The 13,027-nt window shown below is 41.0% G+C and overlaps 2 protein-coding genes across 3 annotated transcripts in view; both read left to right on the top strand.

Moving 5' to 3' along the window:
- Positions 1 to 1,836: 1,836 nt before the first annotated feature.
- Positions 1,837 to 6,101, top strand: LOC117943526 (cytochrome P450 1A1). The gene is made up of 7 exons (XM_034869702.1): positions 1,837 to 2,040; positions 2,407 to 3,282; positions 3,768 to 3,894; positions 3,984 to 4,073; positions 4,433 to 4,556; positions 4,714 to 4,800; positions 5,037 to 6,101. Exons 2-7 carry the CDS (start codon positions 2,443 to 2,445, stop codon positions 5,332 to 5,334), a joined length of 1,566 nt encoding a protein of 521 aa, XP_034725593.1. The 5' UTR covers positions 1,837 to 2,040; positions 2,407 to 2,442; the 3' UTR covers positions 5,335 to 6,101.
- A 574-nt stretch (positions 6,102 to 6,675) lies between these two features.
- LOC117943533 (enhancer of mRNA-decapping protein 3-like) overlaps positions 6,676 to 13,027 on the top strand; it is a 21,410-nt gene continuing 15,058 nt past the window's right edge. The window contains exons 1-3 of one of the 2 annotated variants that reach the window (XM_034869722.1): positions 6,676 to 6,760; positions 7,834 to 8,013; positions 8,398 to 8,510. In XM_034869722.1, the coding sequence (XP_034725613.1) occupies positions 7,850 to 8,013; positions 8,398 to 8,510 (277 nt within the window). In that variant the 5' untranslated portion in view covers positions 6,676 to 6,760; positions 7,834 to 7,849. Of the gene's footprint in view, positions 6,761 to 7,833; positions 8,014 to 8,397; positions 8,595 to 13,027 lie in introns of both variants that reach the window. The other variant, XM_034869715.1, reaches the window with a different exon arrangement.

Genomic DNA, 13,027 nt, shown 5'->3' with positions numbered 1-13,027 from the left:
AGCACCACATTGTAAAAACTTGTAGAAGTCCTGTGTTGAAAATGTTACTTAAGTATTATCAGGAAAAAAAGCCAATGCATCAAATCCTCACATTTTAGAAACAATTCAAACAGTTCTGTCAATCAATTAAGTGTTTGATCGACCAATCATTTCAGCTTGACCTTAGGCTTATGTATAAGGTAGTTATTTTTAATCAAAAATCCTACATTATAAAGTAACTGGTAACTAAAGCTGTCAGATTAATCTAGTGGAGTAAAAAAAGTACAACTTTTCTCTTTGAAATGTAGTAAAGTAGAAGTAGAAAGTACGTCAAAATTGGTACTTAAGCAAATTACTTGAGGAAATGTAGGTAGGCCTACTTAGTTTACCATGTGGACAAAGTAGAATAGAAAAGCTTGAAAGAGGAAAATGAATCCTACTTTTATCATGGTCATACTTTCAAGTCATTCAAACAGTCGCCCTGTGTTTGGTGTATGAATCTATTCGCCTTTCCAGTCACAAACTTACATGTCACAGATTTGAGTGCAACACCTATATGGCGCCACACAATTACGGACAGACAGCGGTTGGACTGCGCTAATCCCAGGGGTGAGGTGTGCCATTGAACTGTATTTAAATGTTTTTAAAAAAGTAGTAGACTATGCTTATAATTCTCATTTCTTAGTCCATCGTTCAAATTAAGTTATCATTTTTCCAGATAGGTAGGCTATTGTGCTTGTTTGATCTCCCAAAGGACACAGAGAAACGGAGCTTTGAATGTGAAATGCCTACTTAGAAAAAGCTCTCTGGGTATAAAAGGTTGAAAAGAGGACAAATGGTATTGCACTCATCTACCCTTGCACTCCAGCAGTGCTGCGCCCCCTCCCCCGCATCCTCTTCAAAGGGGAGGTGAGGGTTTGAACGCTGCGCTCTCACGCAACTGGTCAATCTTTAACTCCATGCGGAGAACGAACAGGTACAAGCACGACATGGCATTTCAGCGTTGTGTATCAGGAAAGCTGAAAGCTGCCTGGGTGGTTGCTGTGGAAGTTGGCATAAACTCCTATTCTCACACCCAAATCTGAACTTTTTAATACTACAGGATAGACTTCAAAAGGCAGAAATTCAATGGACTCACAGTGTCACCTCATCAAAGGCTTAACTGAGCGATAGCGTGATCCACAGGGATTCGTGAGATGCACCCAACCTGCCATCGCCTTAATTAATTTAGCCTTAGATGTCATAGCCGAGTGGATTGGATATTTTGATCACAGGAAAGTTAGATGAAAAAGGTTTATGCATCAGTGAACTCAATATTAGTCAAAGCAAGAACACTTAAAGTGCCTTTTTAATTATTTAAATGCGGATGTATAGCCCCAAAAAATAACATAACAAATCTGTTGTAAACAACCTGCAGAACAGTGGTGACATGCAATTGAAGAACGCTATCAGAGATTGGAAATATTTTTATAGTGGTGGAAATTATACTTACCTGTGATGTCTATTATTGTACGTCTTATCTGCCCAAACACTATAAAACATCAAACGCATTTGGGCTATAAAGTCCTGACTGCCTACACAAAATCTCTCAACAACTGTGAAATGTACATTTCATTCAGTTACATGCAGTTTCAAACTAATGTTGGTCTGGCACAGGCAGGCGCACGCACGCACGCACTCACCCGCACACACCAACATACACCCACCCACCCCCACACACGCACACACACATACACACACACACACACACACACCTTTTCTCTGTACTAAACTTCATTCATGACAAACGGACAGAGAGAGATAGAGAGAGAGAGAGAGAGAAAGAGAGAGAGAGAGAGAGAGAGAGAGAGAGAAAGAGAGAGAGAGAGAGAGAGAGAGAGAGAGAGAGAGAGAGAGAGACGTCATGAACAGCAGCCAATGAAGCTGTGGAGCACACTATAAAGCAACAGCCTATTTCTGTTTTGGGAGAGAGTAAACTTGTACATTGTCTCTGCTAAACCGAATTTTCATTATCTCAAAAAGTACTTCTGGGATTACAACATTGTTACTCTTTCCACTAAGGTAAGTTTAATATATTTGTTTGAAGACAGAGTGCCCAGTGGACATTACTTTGCACGCATAGCTGTTAATAATTAGGAGTTTTCTTTGCACTTGCAACCTTTAATATGCTAATTCATTTTCAATCATTGTGCTGTATTTATGGGATTTCTAGTAGTTTTATGAGACTTTAGATAGCCTCCTGTGCATGGCCTTGTAAGGTGTGATTTTGTGCAATATGTGAACCTATGGAGACAATTAATAACTAAAATATACCGTGTGACAGTGTTCAGTTACTTTAAAGTTTATGCATGTAGTCAACATGTTGCACAATCTTGTGTCCTCCTCCCTGCCTTCACTACTCTAATGCCCCTCCTATTTAATTTTCAGGTTGTGCAGGAGTCAGATAAAAAAGGAGTTGTCATCATGGGGCTAATGATGCTACCATTCATTGGTACGGTGTCGGTATCTGAGAGTTTAGTTGCTATGATAACGGTGTGTCTGGTATACCTGATCATTAAGTTTTTCCACACTGATATTCCTGAGGGGCTCCGTCGGCTGCCTGGACCAAAGCCCCTTCCTATCATTGGGAATGTGCTGGAGATGGGCAGCAAACCTTACCTGAGTCTAACTGCCATGAGCAAGCGCTACGGCCACATCTTCCAGATCCAGATCGGCATGCGTCCTGTGGTTGTGCTGAGTGGCAGTGAAACAGTTCGACAGGCTCTTGTCAAGCAAGGGGAGGAGTTTGCGGGCAGACCCGACCTGTACTCGTTCAAGTTCATCAATGATGGCAAGAGTCTGGCCTTCAGCACCGACCAGGCCGGCATCTGGCGTACCCGTAGAAAGCTGGCCTACAGCGCTCTGCGCTCCTTCTCCAACCTGGATGGCACCACCCCTGAGTACTCCTGCATGCTGGAGGAACACATCTGCAAAGAGGGAGAGTATCTGATCAAACAGCTCAACAATATTATGAAGGCTGACGGCAGCTTTGACCCCTTCCGCCACATTGTTGTCTCCGTTGCTAATGTGATCTGTGGAATGTGCTTCGGCCGACGCTACAGCCACGATGACCAGGAGCTGTTGAGCCTTGTTTACCTCAGTGATGAGTTCGGCCAGGTAGCGGGAAGCGGTAACCCTGCAGACTTCATCCCTTTTCTTCAAATCCTGCCCAGCCCAACAATGAAGAAGTTCTTGGACATCAATGTCCGCTTTAACAAGTTTGTGATGAAGATCGTCAGCGAGCACTATGCCACATATGACAAGGTACGCCACACACTAAATCAGTCATGAATATGAATTTAGTCCATTTTTCTTTTAATGTTTGGACTCGTTCACAAGTCCATATGTGTAAAAACTACCATTTACTTTTTTTATTGGAACAAGGCTTCATGATATCCAGACATGAGTATTCTAAGACAACAAAACATGGAAGGGTGTTTGTTAGATGAGATTGAAAAAACACACCTGGGGGAGGGGGAGGCTGTAGCTTCTTGATCAAAGACCAACAGGGCCATACAAATTACATTTAAAAGAGTGTTTCCATATAATGAATACATAATAATAAGTTAACAATGACGTGAGAAAAAAATTGGATAATAATCATTGTAATCAGTATTTTTGTCTGAGCTAAATCACGGGTCAAATCTAACACCAAAAAACTGTGTGCAGCTTTCCAACACATAAGAAGGGTTAATGAAAAAGAGATTTTGTTTGAGATTTGTTAAGATTGCCTGATCATCTTCTTTCAGGACAACATTCGTGACATCACCGACTCCCTAATTGATCACTGTGAGGACAGGAAGCTGGATGAGAACTCAAATCTCCATGTGTCAGATGAGAAGATTGTAGGGATTGTCAATGACCTGTTTGGAGCTGGTAAGTTGAACTTCTGATCAGAAGTGACTCCTTCACGAATAAATAACAGACAAGTGTCTTCACAGAAGTTGTGTTTTTTCTTCTTCCAGGTTTTGACACAATCTCCACTGGCCTGTCTTGGTCTGTGATGTACCTGGTGGCGTACCCAGAGATACAGGAAAGGCTTTATCAAGAAATTAGTAAGTATTTCAATTCAATTCAATTTTATTAATATAGCGGCAAATCACAACAACAGGTATCTCATTGCGCTTTTCAGAAAAGAGCAGGTCTAGACCAAACTCTGTGATGTTATTTACAGAAACCCAACAATTAAACTGTTTTAGATATTTAGATACTCATTGGAGTATCTATTCCTATCACAGGACAGATTTCATTTCACCACTGACTAAACAGTCAAAATGTAATGCAGGAAGGCACATGTTTCTGCTCTCAAAGCCTTTCGTTGTGATTCTTTAATCAAGTAAAAACGTGGGACAGCACCATAAACTGATACCTCAATCCTCATCTTGAAGTAATGGTGAATTATTTCTTTTTCCAGAGGAGAAAGTGGGTCTGGATCGCACTCCTGTGCTCTCTGATAAACCCAACTTACCGCTTCTCGAGGCCTTCATCATGGAACTGTTTCGCCATTCTTCATTCCTGCCCTTCACCATCCCCCACTGGTGAGGTTACTCTCTTTTAGATGTGTTAATGACATGTAAATTTTCCCAGAGCACAGCATAGGAACATAGAACAAAGACATACCTATCCCAGCTCCACAAATACGGGGGATATAAACCTGTAAATGCCCAATGGATAAACACTGTCCTTCTTTTTCAGCACGACAAAAGACACATCTCTGAATGGCTACTTCATTCCCAAAGACACCTGTGTCTTCATCAATCAGTGGCAGATCAACCATGATCCGTGAGTTCTTTTTGTTATTTATGTGTCTTCAATGGCATTTAAACTGTGACGTTGCCCAGTACTCCCAGAAAAGAGAGCTGTTAAAGCACAGGAAGGCCTTGTCCAAGGGCACCCCATTGGTAGTTTCAAGGAAGACAATAGCAGCAGTCCTTTATGTGATCATAAACCTGCATATTGTTGATCGACATGGTTATTTGTGCAGCTTATCTTATGTCTTCATTCTCTGCTCTTTTCAGTGAGCTGTGGAAAGAGCCGTCTTCTTTCAACCCAGACCGCTTTCTAGACACTGATGGCACTGAGGTCAACAAGATAGAGGGCGAGAAGGTGATGATGTTTGGCCTGGGAAAGCGGCGCTGCATCGGTGAGGTCATTGCACGAAATGAAGTCTATCTCTTCTTGGCAATCCTTGTGCAGAAACTGCGCTTCCACGCAATGCCTGGAGAGCCGCTGGACATGACCCCAGAATACGGTCTCACGATGAAGCACAAGCGCTGCCACCTGAGAGCCACAATGCGAGTGAGGAATGAGGAATGAAGCTATTTCTAATGTACAATGAATTACATTATGTGGTATTAGTTGACTCTAACTCTGTAATGGTCACAGTCATGATAACAGTCAGTGAAAGAAGCATCTTTCTCAGAATGTAAGGCACCGGGTGCTGAATTTGATCAATAGAGCTTATGGCATTGAAGCAAATAAGTAAAATGCACTTGTTGCAGATTGTCAGCAATATCTAGGTGTGTGCATACAGGATCTCTTTCATGTTTTCGGTTGTCTAAGAGATATTCCTGCACATGGTTTGTGCCTCCAGTGAAGTGAAGAAGATACCTGGTTCTCCTGTGTTGTAAACTAAACTGCTCCCATTGAGAAGTTGGAAAACACTCAGAGAAGTGGCCTTGTTCATCTTTGGGACACGCAGTATGTTTTAATGGATAGGCATTACTGTTCAGGCCACTGCAACCTAAAAAATGACCTTATACCTTTTACACTATAAGCTAATTATTTTGATTCCATTATGATGTGGATGCAAGACACTGAAGCTATATTTGTATCCCAAAATGTGATATTGTGTGTAAATCAAGTTCTTTGTATTTTTTTTAAAAAAAGTCATTTTTTATGTGCGTATAGCGTTTGTATTGGTTGAGGTAAAATACAGTAGTTTTGCTCTGCATCTACACGAAATATCAGGACACCTAAAGAATTCCAGTGATTTTTGGAATATATTATCATACCATTTTGTGAATAATGTATCAATGATTGTATAACATGTAAGGGTATTTGATTACTGGTGGGGAAAAAAATCAATACAGCATAGTATTGCGATATTTTCAGTGGCAATATTGTATCGATAAACAGGTGTATCGATCTTTTATTATATATGTGTTGGTCAGTTTGTCTGCTTGACAATCCCATTTTGCAGCAATACAATTGAAGTGAAATGAACATACAGAGAAATGTATCTTTTTTTTTTACACAAAACAGATGTTTACAAAGTTTTCTTTTGGAGACATCGTTTGAAATTGGGAAAAATTTGAAGTTTGAAAAAAGGTAATAAATTACAATTTATCGCAGTATATTGCAAAACGTTTAAAATCGCAATAATATTGTATCGTGGAAGAAGTATTGTGATGATTTGTATCTGGAGGCGTGTGGTGATTCCCACCCCTATATGTGATGAAGCATCATCACAAATAAAACATGTTTTAATGATCTTGTTCCTATTGTTTGCTTGATCTAAATGAAAACTAATTCACCCACACACAATCATATAAATAAGCCGATTAGCCTATGTGTTAAAACCATGTCAGAATATGCCGAATTTTAGAGGGAGAAAATAAAATCACAACAAAACCACGTGGAAAATAAAGGAAGTTACGTTACGCATCAACCCGGAAAACGGCACAGCCAACAGCTGGACCTTTGGCTTTTCTTGGCACCACGCTACAGATTTATCGACAAGGTACATACATACATATTTATATATATATCCGTTAGACACTGAATACACTCCGGTGAAGTAGCATATTCAAAAAAGTAAGCACTCGCCACAAGTTTGCGGCAGTCCGCTTTGATAAAAAGCAAACAGTGCGGACATAAGCGAAGCTAATGTTAGCTGTCCAGCTAGCTAGCTCAACTTACTGGTAATGTTGTGATTTTTCATACATTTCTCTGAACACTGCCCTCATATGGATGCTATTTCAGGTTACCTCCCCGGGTTTTTAAAAGTTAACTCTACCTCGGAGGTTCTTTTAAATAGCGGTCACGTTATAGCTCATATTTGCACAAACTTCGGTAACGTAAGTTAGACACAAATAAAGAGCTATATTTTTAATACGCAGCATCCCAAGTCACTTAAAACGTCAGTTCGTTATCCCAGTTTAAAATGTAATTCATGATTAAATCGCCGTAGTCTCTTTACGGATGGAAGTAAGTTAAATTATCTACGAATTACGTTGCAGGGGAGCAGCGTGGAGCTATTTTAATTAAATACAGGTGCTGCATAAAGTTAGTGGACCGAAGATACCGAAGTCTACTGCTGCTCCCATTGAGAAGTTAAAGACCACTCGGAGATAAGTTGCCTTGTTAACCTTTTACTTGATTGTGTAAAGGTGGGTTCAGTTTTTGAGGTTTGTTGCCCTCGTCATGGGGCATCGGTCAGAGTGCATGAGCTGAGCCACAGAAGTTCTGTCAACAGTCATGTTTTATTTAATAAAACTGAATGAGGCCAATGATGTATTACAGAATAGAACAGACACACATGGGTCATGTCCATTTCTATAATGTCTTCATAACCTTACTGGGTTTTAAAACATTTGTTGCAAAAATAATCCCCCCCCCCTCCCAATTGTAACATATTCACTCTAAAATACATGAATCAGTCTATACAATGTGTATGTTTGATGAATGTAACTCCTCGCAGGTTGCTAAAACCCTAATATTACTGTCCTCAGTTGTAGCTACAGTCCTGGCTACAAGTAATTGAGTTGCTGTACTGTAGGTTGATTATCATTTCTCTTTGTTTTTGAACCATAGGATCGCAGTGAACAGAATGGCCACAGACTGGGTGGGTAGTGTTGTGTCTATAAACTGTGGGGTGACATTAGGAGTTTATCAGGGAGAGGTGTCATCTGTTGATCACGCCAGCCAGACCATCTCGCTGAGACAGCCCTATCACAATGGGATCAGATGTCCTCTTCCTGAGGTCACTTTCAGGTAAGAAAGAAGAAGGATGCTGACACATGTTCTTGTTTTTCCTGTTGTCATCAACAGATTTAACCAATGCACCTTAGGTAATATTGAAGGCTTTACAACATCAGTAGTCTAATTAATATCATTAGAAGTGCTTTTGACCATTTTCTTTCTAATCTACTGCACCTACAAGGATGAAAACAGTCTGCACTGTCTATCACCTAGTGTGTTTGTGATTCAGAAAAAAAGCAAAAACACAAGCACTTTAATTGTTAATGGATTTTCCCACCCAATAAGGTCAACAGGCTATGTCTCAATGCTTTTTTTGTTTTGGCATTCCAAGATAAAAATGAATGTCTAAAGTACAGGGCCCTGTTTAATGCAGTTTTCATTTGTTTGGTCTTCTAGTGCCATGGATATCAAGACGCTAAAGTTCCTAGATATCCAGAACACAGTCAACAAGCCAAGCTCTGGTAGGGGAGCTGCAACAGAACCCAGCATCATACCTTCAGGATCTCATGGTCAGAGTAACACAGTCACTCACCCTCATGTTACAAGCAGTAGCTCCCATCTCAACATTGCTCCAATCACCATCCTACGCAGATGTAGGTAGATGGGTGTCCTGGGGTTAAATCTCTGTTCAATACATTTTCTTTGATAGAGACCATAGTAAAAACATGTTGACATTATTTTGAGTTTTATGATGCTTAGTCTCGCATTGCCAGACCGGTCTCCACAGCACTGAGTTCTGGCAATAGGAGTATAACTACTGGCTAGGAGAAAAAACAGTCCGCGGTTGTTTGCATTTCTTTTAACCCATCACAATGGTCTTGGGCAGCGCGAAGCTTTGGAGGCAGCGAGCGTGGCTCTTTCTAACATGGCTTCCGGAAGGAACCTATTTAGGTGGAACATTTGCACCCCACAAAGCAAATGCCACATAACAATATTAAGTGAAGTTAATGGTTCCCACAGTACAATAACGTGAGCTATATAAATTAGCTGGATATACATGGTTAAACGCAACCAGTGTCTTACCATCACCATGTGAATTTTGTCCATGGCAAATCCCCGCCAATAGGTCCCAAAATGTCCCAGTTAGAGAGTAACATTACTTTACATGTCATTTAGCAGATGCTTTTATCCAAAGAGACTTACAATTGCTATATATGTCAGAGGCCTCATGCCTAGGGGTTACTAGGGGTTAAATGTCTTGCTCAGGGACGCATTGGTTGAAGTATCGCAGTGGGAATTGAACCCAGATCTCCCACACCAAAGGCATGTCTCACATCCACTGCGCCATCACCTCCTTAAAATTTAAGCTAGCATGACTGAATTGTTTGATATTAACATTTTTTGCTGTTCTAATGAGTAATGAATAAACAAGAATTTGCTAACTTAAATAACTAGCAAATAACAGAATCCCGGTTTGTTCTGAAGCCTGTGACACTCAACACTGCAGGTGCTAAACGAGCTACTACAAGTTAACAGTGAGGAGTCAAAGGAGGGCATGATTGACCACTTCATTTTTTACAAATGTTCCAAACATATTAGGACAGTGTGATGTGTGACTTTCATAGGTTAGGCCAGCCCAGTTTATCTAAAGCTTTTGCTTAATCATTGTGAAGCTGCATCTCTTATTTTTAAATGACTTTACTGTTGTTGGCTGGAATTTTCTACAACAATAGACACACAGTACTCCTCTGTTGAGGGAAAGAACACCGGTACTGTTCATAGGTTGAAGGAAATGTGACACATAGCAGAAAGTTGCTACAGAAGAGGCTGAAAGTGCAAAGTCGATTGCATCACTGTTTTCGATGTGTAAATGGTGCTCACACCAAGCAGGCGGAATAGAACTAGTGGCAATGAAGGCAGACTGTGGCGTAACCTCGCGTCTCCTCACATTGCCTGTGTCTGGGCCAAAAAGTTGCACTTGAACACACCGCAAAGACTACAGTCGACGGCCAACAAGCGCGTACAATCTGCGCCTGCGTGACAAGAAATAACTCCACGCCAGCAGGCGTTGGTAATCTATTTGTCATTCATAAAAAGAAACCGTTATAACCTGTAGCTATGATACATACAACAAAGCAGCTTTGCCCACATTAGCCAGCAGCAGCGCAGAGCCTAGTCCAGGAGAACAATATAAAAAGAACAATATAAAAGATAAACCGCTGTAAGATAAATTAATAAAGTATACATAGAAGGCAATACAGTACATACACAATGTGTAGAATATCAACACAGACGACCTGAAATGGGTCGATGTTGCTTCCCGGGCTTTCATAAAATAAACATAAAAAGCGTTATTGACTTTTATGTTACCACCTGCCTTGATTAATCTATGGGGGGTGGGGGACGAAGTAACAGGAACACTTAGCAGAATGGTTGTGAAGCCTATATTGTTTGTATAAGATTTTAGACATTGTAGTAGAAGTGTTTGATTCTTCTCAGTACTAGTACTCCATATTAATTTGTGGTGCCATGGTTTTTAGTTTTGCTAATAAGATGTCGCTTGTCCAGTGTCTTTCAGTCATAAGGGTCAGCTTGTGACCACTGTTCCTCTTTGGAAGATGTTGTGAGTCATTTGAGAATGTGTTTTGAGTACAGTAACTGTGCGCATGCTGTTAGGTCATTTCTGAGACCTCTAAAATGTTGGCATTTCAAAACACTTTTAATTTTACTGTCTTTTTAAAAAGATAAGAGTAGTAAAGTGACTTAAAATGAACCCCTTTTTATTTCCAAAATGTGATTTGAATAAAACAATCCAAATGACTACAAAATATCATGGATTGTCAGGGCAGTTCTGCTGTCACATATCTCAGTCCCACCTTGATATAGAAATGCACATTTAGCATTTTTTCCCAAGTCCCAAGTCGTGCAGGTAGCCGTAAACCGCAGAATGTGTTACCCAACCTTACTGATTAGATAAAGGCTAAAAACAGCATTTCCTCTTGTCAACATCCAGTCAGCAGGAAGACTGCTTAGACAGCTCTGTGGCCTCTCCTAGAATCAGTTAAAGCCAGTTCACTTTCACACTCAGGATCACCAAACAATGGAAAGTTCAGAGGTCAATAGAATTGGCTAAGGGACACTGTGTAACATCCTTGAGCTTGGTTGTAAAATCGACCTCTGCTCTGGTACTTTCATTTGCACGGAAGATGAAGCTAGCACAAAAGAGAGCCTTTTTTATCAGTTATGAAAAGTTGATATGTTCATATTGCAGTCAGCATTTTTTGTTTTGTGTCGACAAGACTCCTAGCTCGCTGACCCAGTCTACGCGCCTTCTCCTTGTGTGTCACTAGTTCCTATTCAGAAGCTTGAGCATGGGACCAAACACTTTTCTAATTCCCCCTGAGATTCTCATAGCGTGCTAAAGGCTTGTACCAAAGTTCCTCTTTACAATATGTGTGTGACTAAGATCAATAAACATTCTCCCTCCCTCTCCGTGTCTGCTCCTAAAGAGAAGGTTGTGCAAAGCCTGGCTTCCGTGCCTCGTTACCCTCCTGTCCTCTCTCTCTGCATATCCTCCCTCTCCCTTTCTCCTGCTCAGCACAGGAAACCCCCCACTCCCCGACAGGAAGCCATGTTGTCCCAGTGTGCTCGGAAAGCCAAAGCGATATCAATTGTGGAAGCAATGTTTACCTTCTGAGTTTTTATTTTAATCTCCAGCTCTCAGGCTGGTGGCCTGGGAGCTAATGCCCAAATCGCATGGGGCCAGAGTGCTGAGTGGCTTGGGCAGGGCTGGTCCTTTCACACGCAATGCCATGCTCCCAAGAAGCCCCCGGCCACAAAGAAGAGAAAACAGGGTGGGCCATTGCTTATACAAGATCTCGGATTCCAGAAATGGTTTCTGAATATCTGCCATTTATCTTTCTGGGAGAGTAGGATGGGAATTTAGAAACTGCTTTTTTGTGAATGATGCAGAGTTGAGTTCCATCAGACTTAAACAGATCTCATTAAAAGGGCATTTTGAAAGAGGACCCCGAGATTCTGTCCTAATGAAAACCGTTCCCATAACCAACTCACTGCCTCTGTATATGGAGTGAAATTGTTTGCAGCTTTGTGTTTTCCTCATAAATCCCTGCTTCCGATTTCTTTTTAACCTCTACATACAGCATCTTGGAAAGGTTTTGCTGGCCATCCATGTTTTCATGCAGCTCCACACATTCACACTGAGAGCTTCCCAGTTTGATTACAGACTTCAACCAATAACTGCACAGCAACTCTTGTGTGTTTTAGTGTTTAAGTGCCTTGCTCCCAGGCACATCAGCTGTAGTTACTGATTTTCTAAGCTGGTTCCTTTTTATTTAAACCAGCAACAAGCACATTTCTTATTTACAGTAGAGTGGGTAGCTCAACCTTAGTTCTGCCATCCGTGTTATTGTTATCAAACCACCATCTCCACCAGCTCTCTCTTCTTTTTCTTGGCTAGAGGTTACTGACACGCACAATTATATGGCTCAATGTCTGTTTAGTCTTATATCTCAATGCATTTACCCTCTGTGGCCTGCAGGTTTTTACACACTGTCAGTCTACTGGTTATCTTTCTCCATAACCATTTGGCTGGTTTATCTGTCCCTGATGAAATGAATTGACAGCAACCATTAAGGATACTGCAATAAGGTTAAAAACTAGCATTTACCAGACCGGGAACTGCTGTGCTATCTGTAATTGCTAGTGACTGTAATGAAAAATGTATGTATAATGACTTAAAAATAGTATGAAATATTCCTTAATTTGATTCATTTTTCACAATTCAGCACTGTTATACACTCACCGGCCACTTTATTAGGTACCCCATGCTAGTAACGGGTTGGACCCCCTTTTGCCTTCAGAACTGCCTCAATTCTTCGTGGCATAGATTCAACAAGGTGCTGGAAGCATTCCTCAGGGAGTTTGGTCCATATTGACATGATGGCATCACACAGTTGCCGCAGATTTGTCGGCTGCATTTGTCGGCTACATTATGGTCATAAAGGGATGGACATGGTCAGCAACAATACTCAGGTAGGCTGTGGTGTTGCAACGATGCTCAATT

This window comes from Etheostoma cragini, chromosome 1 (genome assembly GCF_013103735.1).
Source record: "Etheostoma cragini isolate CJK2018 chromosome 1, CSU_Ecrag_1.0, whole genome shotgun sequence".
NCBI lineage: Eukaryota > Metazoa > Chordata > Actinopteri > Perciformes > Percidae > Etheostoma > Etheostoma cragini.
This window is presented reverse-complemented; position numbering and strand designations above follow the sequence as displayed.

Excerpts from the sequence above, each read along its gene's own strand:
- LOC117943526 (XM_034869702.1), top strand. The coding sequence starts at position 2,443 with ATGGGGCTAATGATGCTACCATTCATTGGTACGGTGTCGGTATCTGAG. Across the intron at positions 3,895-3,983 it reads CAATGACCTGTTTGGAGCTG|GTTTTGACACAATCTCCACT; the intron begins GTAAGTTGAACT and ends TTCTTCTTCCAG. Across the intron at positions 4,801-5,036 it reads TGGCAGATCAACCATGATCC|TGAGCTGTGGAAAGAGCCGT; the intron begins GTGAGTTCTTTT and ends TGCTCTTTTCAG.